This window comes from Sciurus vulgaris (genome assembly GCF_902686455.1).
Source record: "Sciurus vulgaris genome assembly, chromosome: 11".
Lineage (NCBI taxonomy): Eukaryota > Metazoa > Chordata > Mammalia > Rodentia > Sciuridae > Sciurus > Sciurus vulgaris.
This window is the reverse complement of record NC_136472.1, coordinates 103456106-103478803: the sequence shown is the minus strand read 5'-3', so window position 1 is coordinate 103478803 and position 22698 is coordinate 103456106. Positions and strand designations below refer to the sequence as shown.

General features: G+C 38.0%; 1 protein-coding gene across 1 annotated transcript in view; it reads left to right on the top strand.

The window, feature by feature from the left end:
- Positions 1 to 7668, top strand: part of SLC35F2 (solute carrier family 35 member F2) — a 57141-nt gene extending 49473 nt beyond the window's left edge. Inside the window, exons 7-8 of the mRNA XM_079101630.1 lie at positions 2 to 156; positions 6228 to 7668. Coding sequence (XP_078957756.1) covers positions 2 to 156; positions 6228 to 6416 — 344 coding nt within the window. The 3' untranslated portion in view covers positions 6417 to 7668. The remainder of the gene's footprint in view (position 1; positions 157 to 6227) is intronic.
- Positions 7669 to 22698: the final 15030 nt, after the last annotated feature.

The window sequence follows — 22698 nt, the reverse complement described above, 5'->3', positions numbered from 1 at the left end:
GCTCTGCTGTTTGTGGCATTTGCTCTCTGTATGTTTTGCCTATACAGTTTCATGCCATTGGTGATTAAAGTCACTAGTGCCACTTCTGTCAACTTGGGCATCCTGACGGCTGATCTCTACAGCCTTTTCTTTGGACTTTTTCTGTTTGGTTATAAGGTAAGAAAATAGATCATGTTCAAATAAGAATACTTAACCTGGTGTAAAACAAATTTCTTTAAGTAGTTTCTTTAAACTCTAGATCTAAAAATAAAACCTCATCCTCTTGACGAGGATTTCACTCCAAAAGGAGTTGGATAAACCTAACTCCTTTTGTTACTGTTTCCAAATAGGAAAATCAGTCCAAATAAGAATTGCCCTTCTGGAGTTTTTCTAAAGGGTAAAATGCTTTGTCTTTGCTTTAGCCAAGAACACTAACTTTTGGAAACGCTAATACGCATTGCCAGGTGATAACCAAGCAATCCCAGAGCTGCTGTTGACCTTGCAAACTAGACTGGGCACTCAGAGCCTTTTTCCTTGCCCAGATACACAGTCTGCAACATCTACCTGATGGAAAGGAAGTAGGGATAGGTACCTTATCAAGTGTGTGTGATTGCAAGGGGTTTCTCTTTGATAGTAATCTTGTATCTGTATGGGACCTTTAAAGGTAGTTCAGTCCAGTGGTTTTTCAGACTTTTTTTGTTTCCAGAGCATCAAGGCACACCATAAGCATAATCCACGCCCATCATTTATATTTCCTGCTATAAGTACTAATGATCAAGAGGGGTGGGATGGGAGGAAATTTATCTGTGTCTTCAGGTGAAGCAAGAACATGAATACGTAATTTGAAAAAAGGTATCCCCACAGTCTGGACTACCTTCTCTTGAGAATTACTGATTATGTTATTTATTTTAGAGATGGGGAAACAAAGACCCAGGGAAGTTATGTGTAGTTAAGTGATTTAGTCTTAGTGAGCAGCTGGTTAGTAGTAAAGTCTTTATTATCTTCTTCCTCTTTCAGCAATCCAATTTTCTTTTCACTCTGCTTCCTACCCCCTCCCCCATTTCATTATTAAGATGAGAATCTCAAGTTTATGAATTCATCATGTTGTCTCATACTTCAGAGAGAACCAAATAAGTAAATGTTTTTTGACTTCACAGCCAATTTGAAAACTCCTAGGGCAGCAGTTCCTATATTCTTTGATCTCAGGATACTTTGAAATGCTTAAAAATTGAGGGCTCCAGCTACTTTTCCCTATTATTTACCATATTAGAAATTAAAACTAAGAAATTTAAAAATATTCATTCATTAACACATTAAGAAAAAATAAACTTGTAATATGTAGTAGAATAAATAACATTTTTATGAAAAATTATATTGTCTAAAATTTTAAAAAGTGAAATCAATTTACATTTACATTTAAAAAAAATTAAGATGTTCTTTTCTTTTTAAGTTGTAGATGGACCCAATACCTTTATTTTATTTTATTTATTTTTGTGTGGTGCTGAGGATAGAACCCAGTGTCTCACAAGGGCTAGGCAAGTGCTTTGCAACTGAGCTACAACCCCTCTAATTTACATTTTTAAGAATCTTTTTAGCATGCAGCTTAGTAGAAAATAGTTGTTTCTGCTTCTTAATTCAGCTTTGTGATTACATGTCATGTAGCCTCAGGAACATTCCACTGTGCACTCGTAAGACAGTGGAAGCAAAAAGAGCAGATGTCATCTTAGTATCATTGTGAAAATAGTTTTGAACTTAGTTTCCCCTCAAGGGTTTCCCCAAAGCTCTTTGGATCACACTTTTGAGAACTGCTGTCTTAGAAGTTCTTTTTTTTTTTTTTTTTTCTTTTCCTTTTCAGCATTCCTGCAGTAGAGGCTTGATGACCTGCTTGCTCTCTTTCCCCATAGTCTTGGAGCAGATAGTTACCATGTTGGCTGTTACCTGATAATTTTCAGTAAGGGATAGAAACTATATTTCTTTATCCTGGGAAATTTTGTATCCCAATCAGGAATCCTTGATGCTGATTTATGCTCTTTCCCAGCAACCAGACACGGACTCGCAATGCTTATCTGAATTGTTGATACTTGAAGCTCACTATTGCCTTTGAACTGTAAACCTTTGCCTTGCAAGGCAATGGAGGATAGGAACCAGATTTTATCTTTGCAGGCTTGGTCAAGGTATTATTGAAGTAAAACAGAAGGAGTATCTACAGTTTATTGAAAGCATCATAAAAAAAGTAACAAATGTCAAAGTGAATCTGAGAAGTGGTCCTGACAGGCCCAGATTTTTTACCCCCTTTGAGAATCGTGAAGGGCTACAACATAAGTCTTAAGGCAGTGAGTTGCTTCGTGGTGCTGTGGTTGCATTTCTCATGGCGGCCACTAGGGGATGATGGCTTTTCTATACTGCCATTGCAGGCCCATGGTAGCTTCTGTACCCAAAGAAAGCCCTTGGGTGCAGCAGTAGAATTGATGACCTCTCTCTTCTGTGCTGTTTAAAAAAAAATTTTTTTTTTTTTTTTTTTTTTTTTTTTTGCGGTGCTGGGGATTGAACCCAGGGCCTTGTCCAGGGCCTTGTGCTTGCAAGGCCAAAAAAAAAAAAAAAAAAAAAAAATTAAATCAAACATATTGATTTAGCTTTTGTAGTTTAACTTTTACTTTCCTATGGTAAATAAAATATTCTCTAAAAAGGAGCTACTGTTATAGAAAAACTTCTAAGTGAAAGTTCCCTTGTCATTATTATAAACTCTTTATCTTTACTAATACATCATTTAATAAGTAATTAAGATTAAGATCTTAAATATTTACTCTTCAATCCCCCTGAAAAAACTTTTTCTATGTCATTTTTGGGTCACATGACTTTAAACTATTATTCTTAGAATGGGAGCTTGCAGTCTATGTATTCCTTTCTAGTTCTTTTGTTTTATGGTCCTTTATCCCAGCAGGTCTAGTAGCTAACTCTTAACTCAGATCAGATTTTATTGTTTTTGTCCAAAGGCCATTTCAAGACTTACAGAGCAAAAAGCAGGTCTGCAGTGATTTTCAGAGTAAATTGTAGATGCGGAAACAATTCAGGGAGTAATGAAGACAGCTAGCACTTTAGACATAGTTTTTAAAAGAAGAATTGAAAGCCCAGTATACCACCAATTTAAAAAATTGTATACCCCAAATATCTTTGGCTCTAATTCTTTTGAAGAAGACAGTTGAAAAAGAGGTTTAAAAGTCCTATACTTGTCTGTGTCAGACCTTAAGCATTCTGCTCGTCTGGAATTGACCTTGAGTAAATACTTGCTGAATAAAGTAGCCACCAGAAACTTCCTGTATAGATCCAGACTCAAAGGCTAGAATTTTTAAAAGGAAAAAAGGTAATAGCCTCTATTCAGGAGACTTACCACACTCCCTTGGAGTCTCTGTTCTAATAAAGGTGCCTCCATTTCATCACTGGCCTTTGTAAGAGTGACACAATGCTTTTCTTCTGAACATTTGAAAACCACCAAACCAAACAGGGTATGTTTTCAACAAATTATATAGCTTTCCCCAGAGGTACCCCTGAATGCTTTACAGGAGAGTATGATTGCCTCTTATAATACTTTAAAAGTTTAATGAACTGCGTGCAGAGATGCATGCCGATAGTCCCAGCTACTTGGGGAGCTGAGGCAGGAGGATATCTCGAATCTAAGAGTTCAAGACCAACTTGGGCAACATAGTGAGATTCCGTCTTAAAAAAAAAAAAAAAAATACGGTACTCTAAACAGCTTTAACTTCCCCTAATAGTCTCTGAATCAATTTCCCCCCTGCAAACATCTGTTAGACACCAGCTATGTGTTGGCACCATGCTAAATGCTAGATTTAAGAATTAAAGCCTGTGGTAGGATGGTAACTCAACTGCTCAGCTCGATGCTGTGACTGGCTCTATATCATCATTGAATATGGTGAATGCTGTCCTGCCTTAGGGAGGACTGTGGCTATTCTGTTCTTTACAAAGATTAATATTAAGAGGTAATAATCTTCTGTGAAAATTAGCATGGCAAATCCAGTGGTGTTCCACAGAAGGTCATAGCTGGCTGTGACCAGCAGTCTACTTACTACTCATTTCACAAACTAACCTTTGGGAATGTATCTTGCTTTCTTTTTCATCTCTTTCTCTAATCTTTCTCTTTCCCTTCCCTAGCCCATTTTGTTTTCTTACGGCTTTTCTTTGTAATTCCCTTATTTAAATTCTTTTTTAATGGGCATAATATAAAACCTAAACTAATTTAATACATCTACTGACCTGAATAAAATAGCATGCCCTCCTACTCCTATTCTTCTTTTCAAAATCAGGTTAGCAGGACCATTTGTGAACTAAGTTTACTTGTATCAAGAAAAGGAAAAAAATCCAGGGCATTTAATTACATATTACTTATGCTACACAGTTTCCATAATTTTTACTTTTCCATTCGTGATTAGTCTTTAGTTATTTTCTTTCTGTACTTTATTGATCATGCTAGTAAAAGCAAATACAGTAATTCCCCCTTATCTTTGGACAGTGTGTTCCAAGACTTCCAGGTGCAGAGATGTGTGCAGGACCTGAAACTGTGAAGAGCACTGAACCCTATATGTACTATTTTATACATGTGTATGTATTTACTTATTATAAAGGTTATACATTAGGCACAATAATATTAATGATGACTCATGATAACAATTATAACAATAGATGGTGATAAAAGTTCTGTGAATATGTCTTATGGTGCTGTTCTCGTCCTTCTTGCTTTGGATAATAGACACCAAGGAAGGTGAAACCATGGATAAGAGGGAATCACTTATATTAATTTTGTTAATTTATTTATTACTGGAACTTTTGTATGGATCTTTAATTCATATAAAAGCAAGTTTATAAGGTACCTAATATAATTTATTTAACCTTTTTGGGGCATTTCAGGTGTCATTTTTGGAATATATACCCAATGATTTAGCTTTCTGTCTGTATTGCATTTTGCCCTGGGTAGTGTTTCATTCCTAAAAAGAAGCATTTTGGGAAGGTCACCAAAACTGCTCTCCATTCTTGTGGTGTGACTGTTGAATGGTCTCCTGTTCTGTTGTCCCTCTGGGAGGAGAGGGAGTAGCAGATGTCTCCTGCAGGCTCCCTTCTCCTGGTTGTCTTTACCCCACTCTCCTCTTTGGGCTTCAAACTCCCTGAAAAATGGTGTCTTAGCCCTAAAAGTCTGAATCTATGCAGTCCATCATTTATTTTACTATGTAAATATTTCCTGCAGAAACAGGATAATTTGTTCTATTATAACAAAATGAAATTTATTAGAATAGCAAGGTGTGTTAGTCACCTTTTTGTTTCTGTGACCAAAATATCTGGCAAGAACAATTTGCAGGAGTAAAGGTTTATTTTGGTATTTCAGACATTCAGTCCATGGTTGGCTGGCTCCAGCCAGGAATAGGGGGGGGGGGGAGAGAGGAGAGAGAAGAGAGGAGAGAGAGAGGAGGGAGAGAGAGAGAGAGAGAGAGAGAGAGAGAGAGAGAGAGAGAGAGAGGGAGAGGGAGAAGGGGGGCGGGGAGGGACCATATACGTGCACACATGAGCCAAAAAGAGCCAGATACAAAGTACAGCTCAAAGCCAGACCCCCAGTAACCTACTTCCTCTAGCTGTGCCCCACTGCCTACAATTGCCACCCAGTAGTCCATTCAAATGATTATTCCATCATATGGATTAATCCACTGATGAAATTATAGTCTCATAATCTAATCATTTCACCTCTGATCACTCCTGCATTGACTAACACATGAGCTTTTTGAAAGACACAGAAGATCCAAACTATAATACACAGATTGAGAAGTTATTGAGTAGATATGACAGATGTAAATCCACTTTTTGTCTTAGGTCCTATGTTCTTCTGTTTTTTAACAATATGGCACACTGTGCTTAGGATCCAAAATGGGCTCTCTCATGGTATTCATGCTGACTTTTTATTTCCTCCACTTTGTTGGATTGATTTCAGGGAGGGGTGCATCTGGATCATCACAAAGAAAGGCAAAGTTCCATTTCCCTTAAAGATGCAAAGATCCAGTTGGTTGATGTGCCAGGTGCTGTTTGGATAGCTCATGCATTCACCACTATACATGGGAGGGTTTGGGCATTTAGCATCTTCTTATAGAACTTTCAGAAATAGGTAAAGAGAAGGTAACCCTCAAAGGATTGTAGAAAAAAGCTGTGTACATCAGGGAGCACAGTGCATTGTCTGTTCTTCTCTTTCCCAGTTTTCAGGACTCTACATCCTGTCCTTTACTGTCATCATGGTGGGGTTTATCCTGTACTGCTCTACCCCGACACGCACAGCAGAGCCAGCTGAAAGCAGTGTGCCCCCAGTCACCAGCATTGGAATCGACAACCTCGGACTGAAACTTGAGGAAAGTGGTCTCCCGGAGACCAACTCTGCGGTCTTGTAGCTGAAGAGGATGGCACACACCTGTGCACAACCAGGAGAAAGCAGAGCCCACCAACTGCTGAGAGACACTTGGGGAAATTACAAAGCTCAGAATGAACACTCTAGAGCATTGGATTGCACTCAGTGGTTAGATTTTAGAAAGGAACACTGAACAATGTATCCAAGGTAGACATACTAAAATAGAGCAGATCCCAAGATCAGGACTGTGTTTCTGTGTGTTAAGGACCAATACTTTGTGGTGTGAGGGAGACAAGGTGTGGGCCTCACACTGATATTTTAGAGGTACATGTGGGAAAGCAGAATGGGAGAACACCCAGGAGTGAACCAGCCTCAGGGCAGGGTTTGAAAGCAGGCTGTCCAGGCTGGGCAAGGTGCTTAGGAGCAGGGATAGTTTATGGCGGTTCTGGAACAGGTTTCCTCTGTTGGAAACTTTGGGTTTTTGTCCTGCTGAGGCAGTTATTATCCACAGGCCTGGGGCCTTTGGGCACAGATGAAGCCTGGCCACTGATTGCATATGGTGGGAAAATGGATGGGGCAGCATTTGAGAGGTTCTGAGATAAAGGAGTGAGTAACATGGAAGCATTAAACGGGCTGTATTAGCCTAGGAACCCTCTCTCAATTGTGTGCTCTCTCTTTTTTAATAGTTCTCCTCCATCACTCCCTGCTCCTCACTGGTCACATTGGCTCCTTCATTCCAGGTCCCAGAGCAAACTGTGATCTTAGTCTGTGACAGTGGACATCCCTTCTACATTTTCAGCTTTACCCCATATGCCAAGATTTCTCAAACCCTAGTAAATATGTGGATACCATCCTTTGACAAAAATTCTCATGACTCCCAGGAATATTCCCTACTGATCTCATTTTATTAAGTTTCAGCTCAGAAAACTAAGTCTTACAGTGAATTATCACAGCAAGGAGAAAACTTTATTTGTATAACTGGTAAAGAAAATAGATTATCATCAAAATGAAAATATGAAATGAATAATTTTTCAGAGAATAGTATGCCCGAGAGCCTGGAAAGCCCCCATTAGTTGATAGAGGACACTACACTACTTCTTACCAAATGTTTGTAATGCCATGAGATTTTTATGATTCCTTTTCAATGTAAAGTGTTAACATATAGCATCAGTATAATATCAACCACCAAAATGACAGTTTCAGAAAACTTTGTAAAAAAATTTTTTTTTGGTAAAAGTAATACAGTAATTGGGGCTAAATGTTCTTATTATTAAAAGACTTTGAATTCATGGAAATATAGTTCCTGTGTGTTTTCTTAGGTTAACTGAATCCCCTGGTGAACATTAAATGGCTTCATGTATTCCATATCCTTTATATCCAACTTTTTAGAATCGTGTCTCCTGTGAGATGAGGCAGACATACCTATTTGGGGGCTACTGTGTGATTGAGGGAAACTCATACTGAGCTTACAGGTCATTTGCAGGAATCTGAATGACCACAATGGGGTTTTTACTTTTTTGAATAAATATTCTTTCATTCTCTGCAACCTATTAAAACTGCTTTTGCTCTCTCTTATCTTTTTCTTCCTTCTTTCCTTACCTCCCTCCCTCCCTCCCTTCCTTCCTTCCTTCCTTCCTTCCTTCCTTCCTTCCTTCCTTCCTTCCTTCCTTCCTTCCTTCCTTCCTCTTTCTCTTTTCTTTTCATTTCTTTGTACAGGGGTTTGAGTCCAGGGGTTCATGCATGCTATGCAAATGCTCTACACTAAGCCTGCCCCCTTTAAACATTTTTTTGTTGAGACAGGGTCTCGCTAAGTTACCAAGATTGGTTTTGTACTTGGAATCCTCTTGACTTAGTCTCCCGAGTAGCTGGAATTATAGGTTTGCACTACCATGCCTGGCTGTTAATAGATTTTTATGATAAAATATTCATTGAGCAGGGTACAGTAGTGCATGTCTGTAATTTCAGTTACTCAGGAGGCTGAGCCAGGAGTATCTCAGGTTTGAGGATAGCTTTGGCAAATTGGCCAGAACTTGTCTCAAAATAAAAAAAAATTTAAAAAAGGGCTGGGGACCCAGCTCAGTGGTAAAGTGTGCCTGGGTGGTTCCATTCCCAGTTCTATAAATAAGTAAATAAATAAATATTTTAATTAAGATAAGTGATCATCTAAATATGTGGTGCTTCCTTTGATTGAAAATCAAGAGCATATGCAAGCTTTTAAAACACCACATTCTTAAGCTGAGAATCTTCTCTGAGTTCTCTTTTTTGCCTATTTGAACAATTTTGATTTTTCAACAATTTTAATAGATATTCATGGATTTAAAAAGACCCCTGTAAATGAGAGAGTTGCTAGAATGTTCCCTCGTGTTGTATAGATGTGATAAACTGGGAAACTGAACTGTGGTAGCAGTGTAAGAAGAGAGGACTTCACTTACGTCATTTTCACTATGTGATTTTGAAATCAGGTTTTCTTTGGTGACAGGCAGTTAACATTTCTAACCTGATTATAGCCCCTCTCATCCAATTGATATGTATCAGTGGCCTTTCCAGTAGGTGGCGCTTTAACAACCGTAACAATTCAGAAATTGTGATATAAATAAGTCTCATTTTATAGCACCACCATACTGTCCTACTAGTGCATTTTTTTTAAAAGAGGTTATTATATTTAGTGTCCTCAGCAGGGATGGCCCTTGCTTAACAGTTGAAGAATCGGGGGTTCCAAAGAGTTGAAACATCTTTTGCAGCTCACACAGATTTGGGGGGCTAAGTGTAAACAAGATCCAGATTTTAACCTTTTGGTTTAACCAGAATCTGGTTCCCACTCAATGTATTCTAAGAAGTCATTGTTCCTGTGGAACTGCTGAGTCAGTGAATGCAAATGCTACTCTCTGAAGAGCTGTTGGGAAAATTTTTTGTGGAAAACTAGCTTGGTAGTGTTTTCTCTGCAACTCTGGAGCCTGCCCTTAAAAGAAAACTGTCTACATTTTTCTCCAAGAGGTGTTTTGTATGCCTCGTCACGATTCTCTTTTCTATCATAATTATGGTGATGTGCCATTTCATCCTCATTGAATCACTTAGTATCTGGACATATCCTCAGCCCTCAAAAGATATCAATAAATCAGGGAAATTCAGCAGATAGCCACTTAGCTGATTAAAAGGCAAGAGATTTATGAGGAAATTAGGTAATGCTGAACACACAATTCTCCAGTAGTCATATAAAGGGTGTTTTGAAAACTGACAATATACAAGAGGTGTATCAGGGGAGTAAAGCCTCTTCAAAACAGCGAAATGTGACCTGCCCTTCTGTGTATGAACCTGTAGGATTTAATGTCCCAAGGTTTTTTCTCCCAATGCTCAAATTTTCACCATGTACTGTATTCCTTGATTTAAATAATGCCTTCTTCTAACAACCTAGGTCTGAAATGCAGACACTTTTGGAGAAGGAAATTTAGATTGAAGGAGGGTGGGCAGAATTGGTACTGATATAAAAAAGTAAGCCTTTTGAACAGTCACTGTCACTAACTGACCATAAACAAGCATTTAGATGTTTCCATGTATTCATCACTGAGTCTGCTATTGCCACTGACTGCCTGCTTGCTGAGGAGGCCAGAGTCCATACACAAGGTGTGACCCAGAGCTTGTAATGCTCGTAGCTACAATTTCCTTGTGAAATCCCACCTTTTTATTGGTACCAAAATAGACAGGTAGATCAATGGTACAGAAAAGAGGACATGGACACAAACCCAAATAAATACAATTTTCTTATATTAGACAAAGGGGCCAAAAATATGCAATGGAGAAAAGATAGCCTCTTGAACAAATGGTGCTGGGAGAATTGGAAATCCATATGCCACAGAATGAAATTAAACCCCTATCTCTCACCCTGCACACAACTCAACTCAAAATGGATCAAGGACCCTGGAATCAGACCAGAGACCCTGCATCTTATAGAAGAAAAAGTAGGTCCAAACCTTCAACTTGTTGGCTTAGGATCAGACTTCCTTAACAGGACTCCCATAGCACAAGAAATAAAAGCAAGAATCAACAACTGGGATAGATTCAAACTAAAAAGGTTTTTCTCAACAAAGGAAACTATCAGTAATGTGAAGAGAGAGCCTACAGAGTGGGAGAATATCTTTGCCACTCATACTTCAGATAGAGCAATAATTTCCAGAATCTATAAAAGAACTCAAAAAACTCTACACCAAGAATACAAATAATCCAATCAACAAATGGGCTAAGGAAATGAACAGACACTTCACAGAAGAAGATGTATAAGCAATCAACAGATATATGAAAAAATGTTCACCATCTTTAGTAATAAGAGAAATGCAAATCAAAACCACCCTAAGATTCCATCTCACCCCAATTAGAATGGCGATTATCAAGAACACAAGCAACAACAGGTGTTGGTGAGGATGTGGGGAGAAAGGTACACTCATACATTGCTGGTGGGGTTGCAAATTAGTGCAACCACTCTGGAAAGCAGTATGGAGATTCCTCAGAAAGCTTGGAATGGAACCACCATTTGACCCAGCTAACCCACTCCTTGGCCTATACCCAAAGGACTTAAAATCAGCATACTACAGAGATACAGCCACATCAATGTTCATAGCTGCTCAATTCACCATAGCCAGATTGTGGAACCAACCTAGATGCCCTTCAGTTGATGAATGGGTAAAGAAACTGTGGTATATATATATATATATATATATATATATATATATATATATATATATAATGGAATATTACTCCACCATGAAGAATGATAAAATTATGGCATTTGCAGGCAAATGGATGAAATTGGAGAATATCATGCTAAATGAGATAAGCCAATCTCAAAAAACTAAAGGACGAATGATCTCGCTGATAAGTGGATGAGGACATATAATGGGGGGTAGGAGGGGTTAGCGTTAGGGTTAGGGTTAGGTTTAGGGTTAGGGATAAAGAGGGTGGTAAGAATGGAGGAAGGAAGGACTGTATAGAGGGAAAGAGGGGTGGGAGGGGTAGGGGGGAAGGGAAAAAATAACAGAATGAATCAAACAACATTGCCCTATATAAATTTATGATTACACAAATGGTATGCCTTGACTCCATGTACAAACAGAGAAACAACATGTATCCCATTTGTTTCAATAAAAAAAAAAGAAAAAAAATCCCACCTTTTCTGTGCCTTTTCACATTTGCCTGATTATTTTACATTCTTTCAGATTCATAATATGACTTTGGCCTGTGATCCCCTGTAGGACCTTATCCACCTTGGTCTTCATGAAAAGTCCACTAGTTCAGTGCATCCACCTTTAGATGGGAGACACGCGCGCACACACACACACACACACACACACACACACCATCATCATCACTAAAACAAACCCCACTGAGATCTACTTTCTTAGGAATTGCTATTATCTGTAAGATTGATCACAGCTCAATCAACAGGGGCTCTGTTCTTCCTCTGGCACACATCCAAAGGACTTCCTGTAGAACTTCATTTCCCTGGTCCCTCTGTTGGATTGAGTGTAGTTGGTACCCATACTTGGACACAGTTGGTGTTCAGCAGTTTTTTTGTTCTCTGTTGTCGATTGGAGAATTACATAGGCCATGGAAGGGCCAAGAGTTGGGCGCCTGATCTGCTAACTAGAGTGGGAGACATGCCAGAGAAGGCTCAGTACTCTTAAGTTATGATGTAGTAACATGGCTGAAGCCCATATCTTCTTGTGGGGACAGAGCAGGAGGACTCCAGGCTATGTCAGGAAACACTGTTGGGAGCTCTATCTGTAGACAGCAGGGCACTCTCTTAACAGCCTGGAGTTCAGAGACCACATGCCCATCTCTTAGGGAAAAGGCTAGCTAGAGCGTGGGAGGGTGCTTCAATAAGTTCCCAAGGTGGGTTACACGGGATGGGCAGAAGAAACTGAAGAAGGTGAGAGTCCTGGACCCGTAGGATGAAGATGAACTCAAGAAAGGCAACTGGGGACATCAAAGACAGACTGAATTCAATTTGGCCTAGCAATGTGTCTTTAGAATGTTCTTAAACATCCTAACATGAAAAACTCTAGCTGACTATCCCATTGTTGCCTCAAGCTCAGGAAATCAAACTGAAGCATGTTGTGATTTCTACCCCCTTCACATCCTCTGTCATCTGTTCTCACTTTCGAGTGTCCACTTCTGAATTCCATATTTCATTAGATACACTGCTCTGGTGTTGCTCAGATGCAAACCTTTGAAACTATGTTAGATTTAGGAACCAATGTGTGATGACTGTTCTTTGGTGATAACTCTTACATCTGTCTCTCTTGTTATTTTCAGTTCTTTCATTAGCTCAAATTCTCATTACCTTTGTTCATAAATATCTTATAGCCTTCTGTATTAATCACAATTCTCTAGAGAAACAGAACCAATAGGGTAGAGATATATATGAATATTTTTAATGTTTTATTTATTTCTCATACTTCATTGTTTATCTTTTAGAAAATAATAAATGCCAGATATCATGCAAAATCTTATGTAACTGCATGTTTTGTTTCACAATAAAATTTAAAATTTATTAATCATTCTTCTCATTTCTCATAATTTTAATTTATTCTAATTTCCATTTTATGGATTACCAATTTTACTGATTATTGATTTTACTTTTACTACTCTCAGACATTTTAGATTTTGCATGTGTATGCATGCATTTGTTTCTGTGTGCATATATGTGATTGCACACATTAAAGTATCAAATTAATGCTTTGACTCTAACAAGGGGTGAAAGACTTCTACAATGAAAATTACAGAACACCAAAGAAAGAAATTAAAGAAAATCTTAGAAGATGGAAAGATTTTCCATGTTCTTGGATAGGCAGAATTAATGTTGTCAAAATGGTTGTACTACCAAAAGTGTTATACAGATTCAATGTGATTCATATTAAAAATCCCAATGACGTTCTTCCTAGAACTTGAAAAAGCAATTATGAAATTCATTTGGAAAAATAAGAGACCCAGAATAGCCAAAGCAATCCTTAACAAGAAGAGTGAAGCAGGAGGCATCACAATACCAGACCTTAAACTATATTACAGAGCAATAGTAACAAAAATGACATGGTATAGGCATGTAGACCAATGGTACAGAATAGAAGACACAGAGACAAACCCCCCATAAATACAATTACCTCATACTAGACAAAGGTGCCAAAAACATACATTAGAGAAAAGATAGCCTCTTCAACAAATGGTGCTGGGAAAACTGGAAATCCATATGCAGCAAAATTAAACTCCTATCTCTCATTCTTCTCAAAACTCAACTAAAAGTGGATCAAGGACCTAGAAATTAGACCAGAGACCCTGTGCCTAATAGAAGAAAAAGTAGGCCTAAACCTTCATCATGTTGGCTTATGATTTGACTTCCTTATCAAGAATAACAAGAAATAAAATCAAGAATCAATAAATGGGGTGGAGTCAAACTAAAAAGCTTCTTCTCATCAAAGGAAACAATCAATAACATAAAGAGAGAGCCTATAGAATGGGAGAAAATCCTTACTACACATACCTCCGATATAGCACTAATCTCGAGGATATATAAAGAACTCAAAAAACACCAAAAACAAAAACAAAAAACAAAAAACCCAATCATAAATGAGCTAAGGAACTGAGCAGACACTTTACAGAAGATATACAATTGATCAACAAATAAATGAAAAAATGTTCAACATCTCTAGCAATTAGAGAAATGCAAATCAAAACTACCTAAGATTTCATCTCACTCCAGTCAGAATGGCAATTATCAAGAATATAAGCAATAGTAAATGTTGGCAAGGATGTGGGGAAAAAGGTATACTCATACATTGCTGGTGGAACTGCAAATTGGTGCAGCCACTCTGGAAAGCAGTATGGAGATTCCTCAGAAAACCTGGAAAAACCATTTGACCAAGCTATCCCACTCCTTGGTTTATACCCAAAGGATTTAAGATCAGTATACTATAGTGATGCAGCCACTTCAATGTTTATAGCAGCTCAATTCACAATAGCTAAAACTGTGGAACCAACCTAGATGCCCTTCAGTGAATAAATGAATAAAGAAATTATGATATATATATACAATGGAATATTACTCAGTCTTAAAGAAGAATGAAATTATGGCATTTGCTGGTAAATGGATGGAGTTGGATAATATCATGCTAAGCAAAATAAGCCAATCCCCCAAAATGAAAGGCCAAATGTTTTCTGTGATATGTGGTTACTGATCTATAATGGGGCTGGGCAAAGGAAGAATGAAGGAACTTTAGATTGGGCAGAGGGGAGTGAGGGGAGAGGAGGGGTTAGGGAGTGGGAAAGATGGTGAAATGAGATGGATATTACTACACTATGTACGTGTATGATTGCTGAATGGTGTGACTCTGCATTGTGTACAATCAGAGAAATGAAAAGTTGTGCCTCATATGTGTACAATAAGTTGAAATGCATTCTGCTGTCATGTATAACTAATTAGAACAAATAAAAAAAATTAATACTTTGAGGAACTTTAACCTTCAAGAGCAAAGTTCTTCTCAGAGATGACTCCCTGTGAATCAGACTACTATGACACTTTTATGAACTTAACTGTGTCTTCCCAAAATTCATATCTTGAAGACCTTACCATTAATGTGAATAAATTTGGAGATAAAGTCTGCAAAGAGGTAATTAAAATTAAATGAAATCATAAGGTTGGGCCCTAATCCAAATTGACTGCTATCCTTCTAAGAAGGAGAGAGATACCATGGATGCAAATGGACAGAAGAAAGACCATGTGAGGACACAGGTTGTCTGGAAGACAAGGAGAGAGACCTTAGGAAAAACTAAACCTACTAACATTTTTATCACAGATTTCTAAGTTCCATAAATGTGAGAAATAAATTTTTGTGGTTTATACCATCCTGTCTGTGGTGTTTTACTATGGTAACCCTAGCACACTTACATGTTCCACACGTACATTTCCCATAGCTGTTAGAATGGTCTACACTATGAGTTATCACACAAAATAGAAACTAAAAAATGGCTTCAGGTGGCCAAAATACTAAGAGAGAGAGAGAGAGAGAGAGAGAGAGAGAGAGAGAGAGAGAGAGAGAGAGAGAGAGAGAGAGAGAGAGAGAGAGAGAGAGAAAGGACTCCTGTTTTAGTCAGCTTTTTCATTGCTGTGACCAAAAGTTCCTAGAAGAATAACATAGAGAAAGGAAAGTTTATTCAGAACTCATGGTTTTGGAGGCCTCAGTACATAGATGGCCAACTCCATAGCTCTGGGCCCAAGGTGAGGCAGAACATTATGGTAGAAGGGCATGGTAGAGGAAAGCAGCTCAGGACATGACAGGGCAGCCAGGTATCTGAGAGAGCTCTGGGACCAGGGACAAAATGTTAAACTCCAAAGGCATACCCCCAGTGAATACTCTAGCCATACTCTACCTGCCAATAGTTATAACCCTGTTAATTCATATCAGTGGGTTAATCCACTGATCGGATTTTACCTCTTATAATCCAACAATTTTATCTCTGAAAATTCTTGCATTGTCTCACACATGAGCCCTTGGGGGACACCTCATATTTAAATCATAATATTCTACTCCTGGTCTCCAAAAGCTCATACCCATTTCACAATGTAAAATACATTTAGTCTATTACCAGGAGTCCCCACAGTCTTAACAGTTCCAGCATTGCCCAAAAGTCTGATCCAAAATATCATCTGAGACTAAAGAAAAACTCCTTGTTGTGAAAGTAAAAATCAAAAGCAAGTTACAACATATCCAATATATGTGTAGATATGGCAGAATAAACATTTCCATTCCACAAGGAAGGAATAGGAATAGGGGATGGAACCAAAGCAAGACAGATCCAGCTGGACAAACAAGTCCTTTAGTTCCACATGCAGTATCTGGGGGCACGTGGCATTATGACGTTCTCTCCAAAAGGCTTGTGTAGCCCACTCCTGTGGTCTTGCTGTTTGCAGCCCATATGGCCTCTCTCTTGGCTTATTTCTGCTTGATTCCTGCAAGTTTCCTCAGCAGATGCCCCATATTACTGGTATCTGTTAATTGTGGGACTTTCTACTACAGTTTTGGTGTCCTTCTCACTTCATGCATCACCATGTCAGGGGCAGGCCACGGGGACTCTGACTCTACTACACTTTGCCTGACCTCCCAGGTCTTCCTTTGAAATATTGTTGGAAGCTTCCATGACTCCTTAACTCCAGGATCCTGCATTCTTGCAGAACAAGCACCATGTGGTTAATGCCAAGTTCTGCCACCATCAAAGGGTATCCATGCCTCCCGGGAACATGGCTGCAGCAGCCTCTGAGTACCTGGGCAGTTGAGCCTGGTGATAACAACTTCCTAGGCACCTCTGCAAGCAGAACACCCCAAAGGTCTCTTCTCAAAGGAAATTTTACTTTAACATCATTGAACCTGAGATGTATGTAGTTTTACCAATCCCTGAGATGCCCTCAAGCCATCTTTTTTTTTTTTTCTGGATAAAACACTTAGCATTCCTTTAGCGGGTGTAATCTCTAACCACCACTACACCTTCCTTAGCCACAGTTCTACTTATACTCTTCAAGCTGAACTGCCAGGTTTTAAAATCTTTCTGCTTTTCTCTCTGTTCCTGATTATTACAGTAAACTTGGCTAAAAGCCTCCAGCAATATCCATGCCACTGTCTGAAGGTTATGATGCCTAGAAATTTCTTCTACCAAATAATTAGTCCATTCAGCCTCACAGAAAGTCCAGCATATGGGAAAATTGTAGACAAATTCTTTGCCACATCGTAACAGGAATGGCTTCTGCTCTAATTTCCAATAGAGTTTCCTTCTCCTCTGAAACGTCACGAGCCCAGTGTTTACTGTCCACAGTTCTATTGGCATTCTGATCTTCCAAATTCCCACCAGAATCATCCATTAAGCTCTGCTTACAACATTCTAAAGGTTTTCACACTTTCATCTCTAAACTTTTTCAAATTCCTCCCCCTGCAAATGAGCTCTAAAGGCTTCTGAATCACATGGTCAGATTAGCCACAGCAATGTCTCCACTTCTTGTCATCAATTTCGGCTTTAGTCAGTTTTTTGTCACTGTGACCAAAAGACCTCAGAAGAACAATGTAGAGGAGGGAATGCTCATGGTTTCAGACACCTCAGTCCGTAGATGACTGACTCTATAGCCCTGAGCCCAACATGAGGCAGAATATCATGGCAGAAGGACACCACACAGCAACTAGGAAGCAGAGTAGAAAGAGATTTAATTAAGAGGCATTGACTCCTGTGATTATGGAGGCCAAGAAAGCCAGTGATATAGTTTTAATTCAAGCTCCAAAACTTAGTAATCAGGAGTACCAATGGTATAAGTCCCAGTCCAAGTCCGAAGACCTGAGAACTGGGGGTCTGATGTTTGGAAATGGGATAGATGACTCAAACAGGAAGAGGAATTTGACCTTCCTCTGTTTTTGTTCTTTAATTAGGTTTTCAAGAGTTTGGGTGATGCCTATCCACATTTGTGAGGGTAATCTACCTTACTTAATCTGCTGATTCGAAAGATAATCTCTTCCAGAATCACTTTCATAGGCACATCCAGAAATGTTTTACCAGCTACTTGGGCATCTCTTAGCCATCAAATTGACATGAAATTAATAATCACATTTTCTAACATCTTGAGTTTTTGTCTATAATTTCTTTCTCTACACATTCCTATAGTTCTTCAACCCTATGTATTCCTGACAGAGGAACCTTTCTAAAACATGCTCAATTGACCCAGAAAACTTCAATGGCGCCTGATTACTCTTAGAATAAAATCTGAACCTAAGTGATTCTATTCTTACCTTCCAGTCTTATCTCCCGTTACTGCTTTCTCACACAAATTCAGTCAACAAGCTTCCTTCCTTGTCTGTGCTCACATGCTTAGTGCATTCTGTCTTCATATACTTCACAGGCAATTCTTCTTAGGCATGATTTCTTCTTTCAATTCATCTTTGTCTATCTTATATATACTTCATTTTGCAAGCTTTAGCTCCAGTCCTCCTCTTCCTTCCTAGATGACAGAGATCACAAGCTTGTCTCCCTCCTTAGAATGTCAGTATTGCTTACTCTCTTGTAGCACTCAGTTGATACACATGGCTCATTTTTCTACCAGAATCATACTGCATTCCTTAAAATATGAATAAGAGTCAAATGTGCAAGTCAAAACAATACATTTTCATGTTATCAAGGGAAAGGAGACTCATTCCGAGATAGCCAAGAAATTCAGAATATCCAGCCACAACTCACATTTCTTTTAATTTTTTTAATTAAAGCTTTATAGTAATAAATAGTGGTTGGATTCATCTCAACAAAATCATACAAGCATGGAAATTGATTTCAGTTCATGATTCCCCCCTTTTCCCTCTCGCATTCTTCTTCATCTGCTATACTAGACTTCCTTTCACTTGTCTATTAATTTATATTTCATTGGTTCTTTATGTTAGCCTATCCTTCCCTCCCCCCTTTTTTAAAATTTTACTCTAACTTCCACATATGAGAGAAGACATTTGACCTTTGAGTCTCTGAGTTTGATTCATTTTACTTAGTATGATATTCTCTCTTTCAATCCATTTACTGGCAAAGGTAATAATTTCATTCTTTTTACGGCTGAGTAGAACTCCATTGTAAATATATATCATAATTTCTTTTTTTAAAAAATGTTGATGGGCTTTTATTTTATTCCTTTATTTATATGTGGTGTTGAGAATGTAACCCAGTGCCTCAGACATGCTAGGCAAGTGCTCTACCACTGAGCCATAACCTCAGCCCCTATACCATAATTTCTTAACCCACTCATTTGTTGACAGGCATCTGGGTTGATTCCATAATTTAGTCATTGTGAATTGCGCTGCTATAAACATTGAGGTGGCTGTATGCTGATTTTAGATATTTGGAAAAAATATCAAGGAGTGGGATAGCTGGGTTATATAATGGTTCCATCCCTAGTTTTTTGAGGAATCTCTGTACTGCTTTCGGGAGTGGTTGTACTGGTTTGCAATCCCACCAACAATGTGCAAGTATATCTTTTTCCCCACAACCTCACCAGCACTTATTGTTGTTTGTATTCTTGATCATTGTCATTCTGACTGGAGTGAGATGAAATATGAGTGTAGTTTTGATTTGAATTTCCCTAATTGCTAGAGATGTTAAACATTTTTCACACATTTGTTGGCTATTTGTGTTTCGTCTTTGGAGAAGTTTCTGTTTAGTTCTTTTGCCCATTATTGATCAGATCATCTATTTTTGGTGTTAAGTTTTTTGCGTTCTTTGCATATTCTAGATATTAATCTCCTATCAAAGGAGTAGCTGGCCAAGATTTTCTCCCACTCTGTAGGCTTTCACTTCATACTTTCGATTATTTCCTTTGTTGTGCAGAAGCTTTTTAGTTTGATGGTATCCCAGTTACAGGAACCAAGAATCAAATTCTTGGTTTTATTTCTTGTGCTTTGGGGGTTTGTTAAGGAGGTTGGTGCCAGCATACCTATATGACAAAGTGTTGATCCTGTGTTTTCGTCTAGCAGTTGTAAGTTTTCTGGTCTAATTTCTAAGTCTTTGATCCATTTCGATTTGAGTTTTGTGCAGAATGAGAATAGGGGTCTAGTTACAACTCACAGTTTAGACACATACTTTGGTGAAATATATTCAGCATTTTGTAAGTATTTTATACTCAATCTTTATTGCTTTCTACCTCCCCACTTCAAAGTTCAGTGAGGTTATAAATGTACCACTTTCATTATTTCCACCTTTTGGAAATGGAAATATTTGCCAGTTTTGTTCTATTGTATTACATTTATAAGAACTACACTCATGATATGGAACGTCTATTGTCATTCCTTTGGTAAAATAGCCAAACATTTACATAAATGCCAATTGCTCCAGTGGGGATAAGGCTAGAAATAAATTGTTGATTGGCAGCAGCATCATCCATCAATTCATTGAAAAATAAGCTTATCAAGCAACTGAGTAGGACAGCCCCACAAAGAGGACTTTAAAAAGTTAGTTTGGGGTATTTATATAGTATGGGAAATTTGGGATTCTATGAAAATGTTGAATATGAGGTCTTGCATTGCTAATTTACTTAACAGTTTATGTGAAATATGTTATCCTCTTAATGAAATGATAGAATCCTTATGGATAGATATTATGCCTTGCTATAGAGTAAATGTTTGTGTCCTTGCAAAATTCATGTTAAAGCCTAATCCCTGTGGGCTGGGGATATAGCTCAGTTGGTAGAGTGCTTGCCTTGCAAGCACAAGGCTCTGGGTTCAATCCCCAGCACTGCCAAAAAAAAAAAAAAAAAAAAAAAAAAAAAAGCCTAATCCCTGATGTAATGGTATTTGAAGGTGGGCCTTTGACAGGTGATTATGGAATGAGGGAAGAGTCCTCATTAATGGGATTAGTGTCCTTATGAAAGAGGCACCAGAGAGCTCCCTTCTACTTCTGCCACGTGAGCATTCAGTGAAAAGATGACCATCTATACACCGGACAGCAGGCCTTATTGGACACTCAGTCAGTAGCCACCCAGCTTCCAGAAGTGTGAAAAATAAATGTGTTGTTTATAAACAACCCAGCCCTTGATATTTTTGTTATAACAGCCTGAGCAGACTAAAACATATTTTGTCTTACTTTGTGGTATACCAAAATGTTAATGCAATGAGAAAGGTCAGAAACATTCTTTTTAATATTCAACACAGCACCAAACACAAACTCTTAAATATAACAGAGACTCAGCCACCATGTGGTTTGCATTTGTTGATTAATTATGTTTTTCCCCTGTTCTATCATATCCTAAACTTGTGAAACACTATTTTCAGTTTGGGTAAGTAGTAATAATTCTACAATGTAAGAAACTAGAGGGTGATTTATTATTTAGGACCTTGCCCAAAGGTGTGGTACCCATTAATTGCTTTATTAATTATTAATTCATTAGTTGCATTAATCTCTCCCAGGAAGTATTCTTAAAATCATTTAACATGGAGCTGAACAAAGAATTTTAGAAGATATTTGATGAGGAAATTCTACTCTGGTTTGGAAAAAGTAAAGTCCAGATCAGTAGACTATATTTCCTATAATTAGAACATGTTATTGAGAAATGACAAGCATATTAAATAGAAGGGAAATTTGGTCATCACAATGTTAATATGTATGTTGGTGAAAATGGCTACATTTAGAAGCCAGAATCTGCATGTCTGAATAAATGATTAAAATTCTACAGACTCTCCAGGTGACTGCTTGGGGGTAAAGAACATTGTTCTATTATTAAAAAGCTAGATGATCTAGGTGGATTCTTTACTACTTTCCTCTTCCATATCTCTTATTGATCTAGAAGTAGTATGTGACTGGAAGAGTTCTAAGATTTTAGAAATGTGTTATCTGACTTAAACTTTATAACATCTTAAGGATGTTATATTTCTATCCCAATTTAACAAATTAGGAAACTGAGGCTTTATCAGGAAGGAATAGGTTATGCTATTGTAACACACAATGCCAAATATCTTATTGCCTTAAAACAGCAAATATTTAATTTTTGACCATACTACAGTTCCACTGTGAGCTTGCCTCAAGTTGTCCCCACTCTGGGCTCAGGCCAATGGGGCCACCATGACAGAGGGGCAGAGGGAACCTGAAAATTCCTTCCTGACTCTTAAATACTACCCAGAAGCAGCATGTATCCAGCCAAAGGAAATTATATGGCTATGTTCAAATTCAAAGGGATATAGAAATGCAATTCTGCAATGTGCTGGGATGGGGAGAAACTTGGAGTATTTATGTGTAACCCGTGAGACTGTAGAAAGGCTTAAAGAAGTTAAACAAATATCAGATTTAGACCCTCCTCTGAGTCCAGGCTCTACATTTTTAGCCACCATGATAAAGTGCCATGGTAAAATAGTATTACTTGCATTATCGTTATTGAAGAATAAAATCAATAATATGGGCAGAAAATAAAAATGATGACTAAATTCCAAGGTATTGTTTTAAATTTATTATTATTATTATTTTATATCATTATATATTATATAATATTTTATATTGTTATATATTATTATATAATTATCATTATTATTTAATTATTATTTAGATACATAGAGGTCTGAGTAACTAACAGAATTGTGAGCTTTAAGCATTAACATCTCCTTGTACTTAATTAGAAGTACCCAAACGCAACCATTTGAGAGGTAATTTGGTAGTACCTAAGCCTGCCAGACTGTTCTTAGTCCCTGGAAATCTGAAAGTAAGTTCTGAGCTTCAGATTTTGGCTGTTTTCCAGACACAAATTTGCTACTCAGGGAGCTATTGGAAAAGCCAGCCAGAATAGC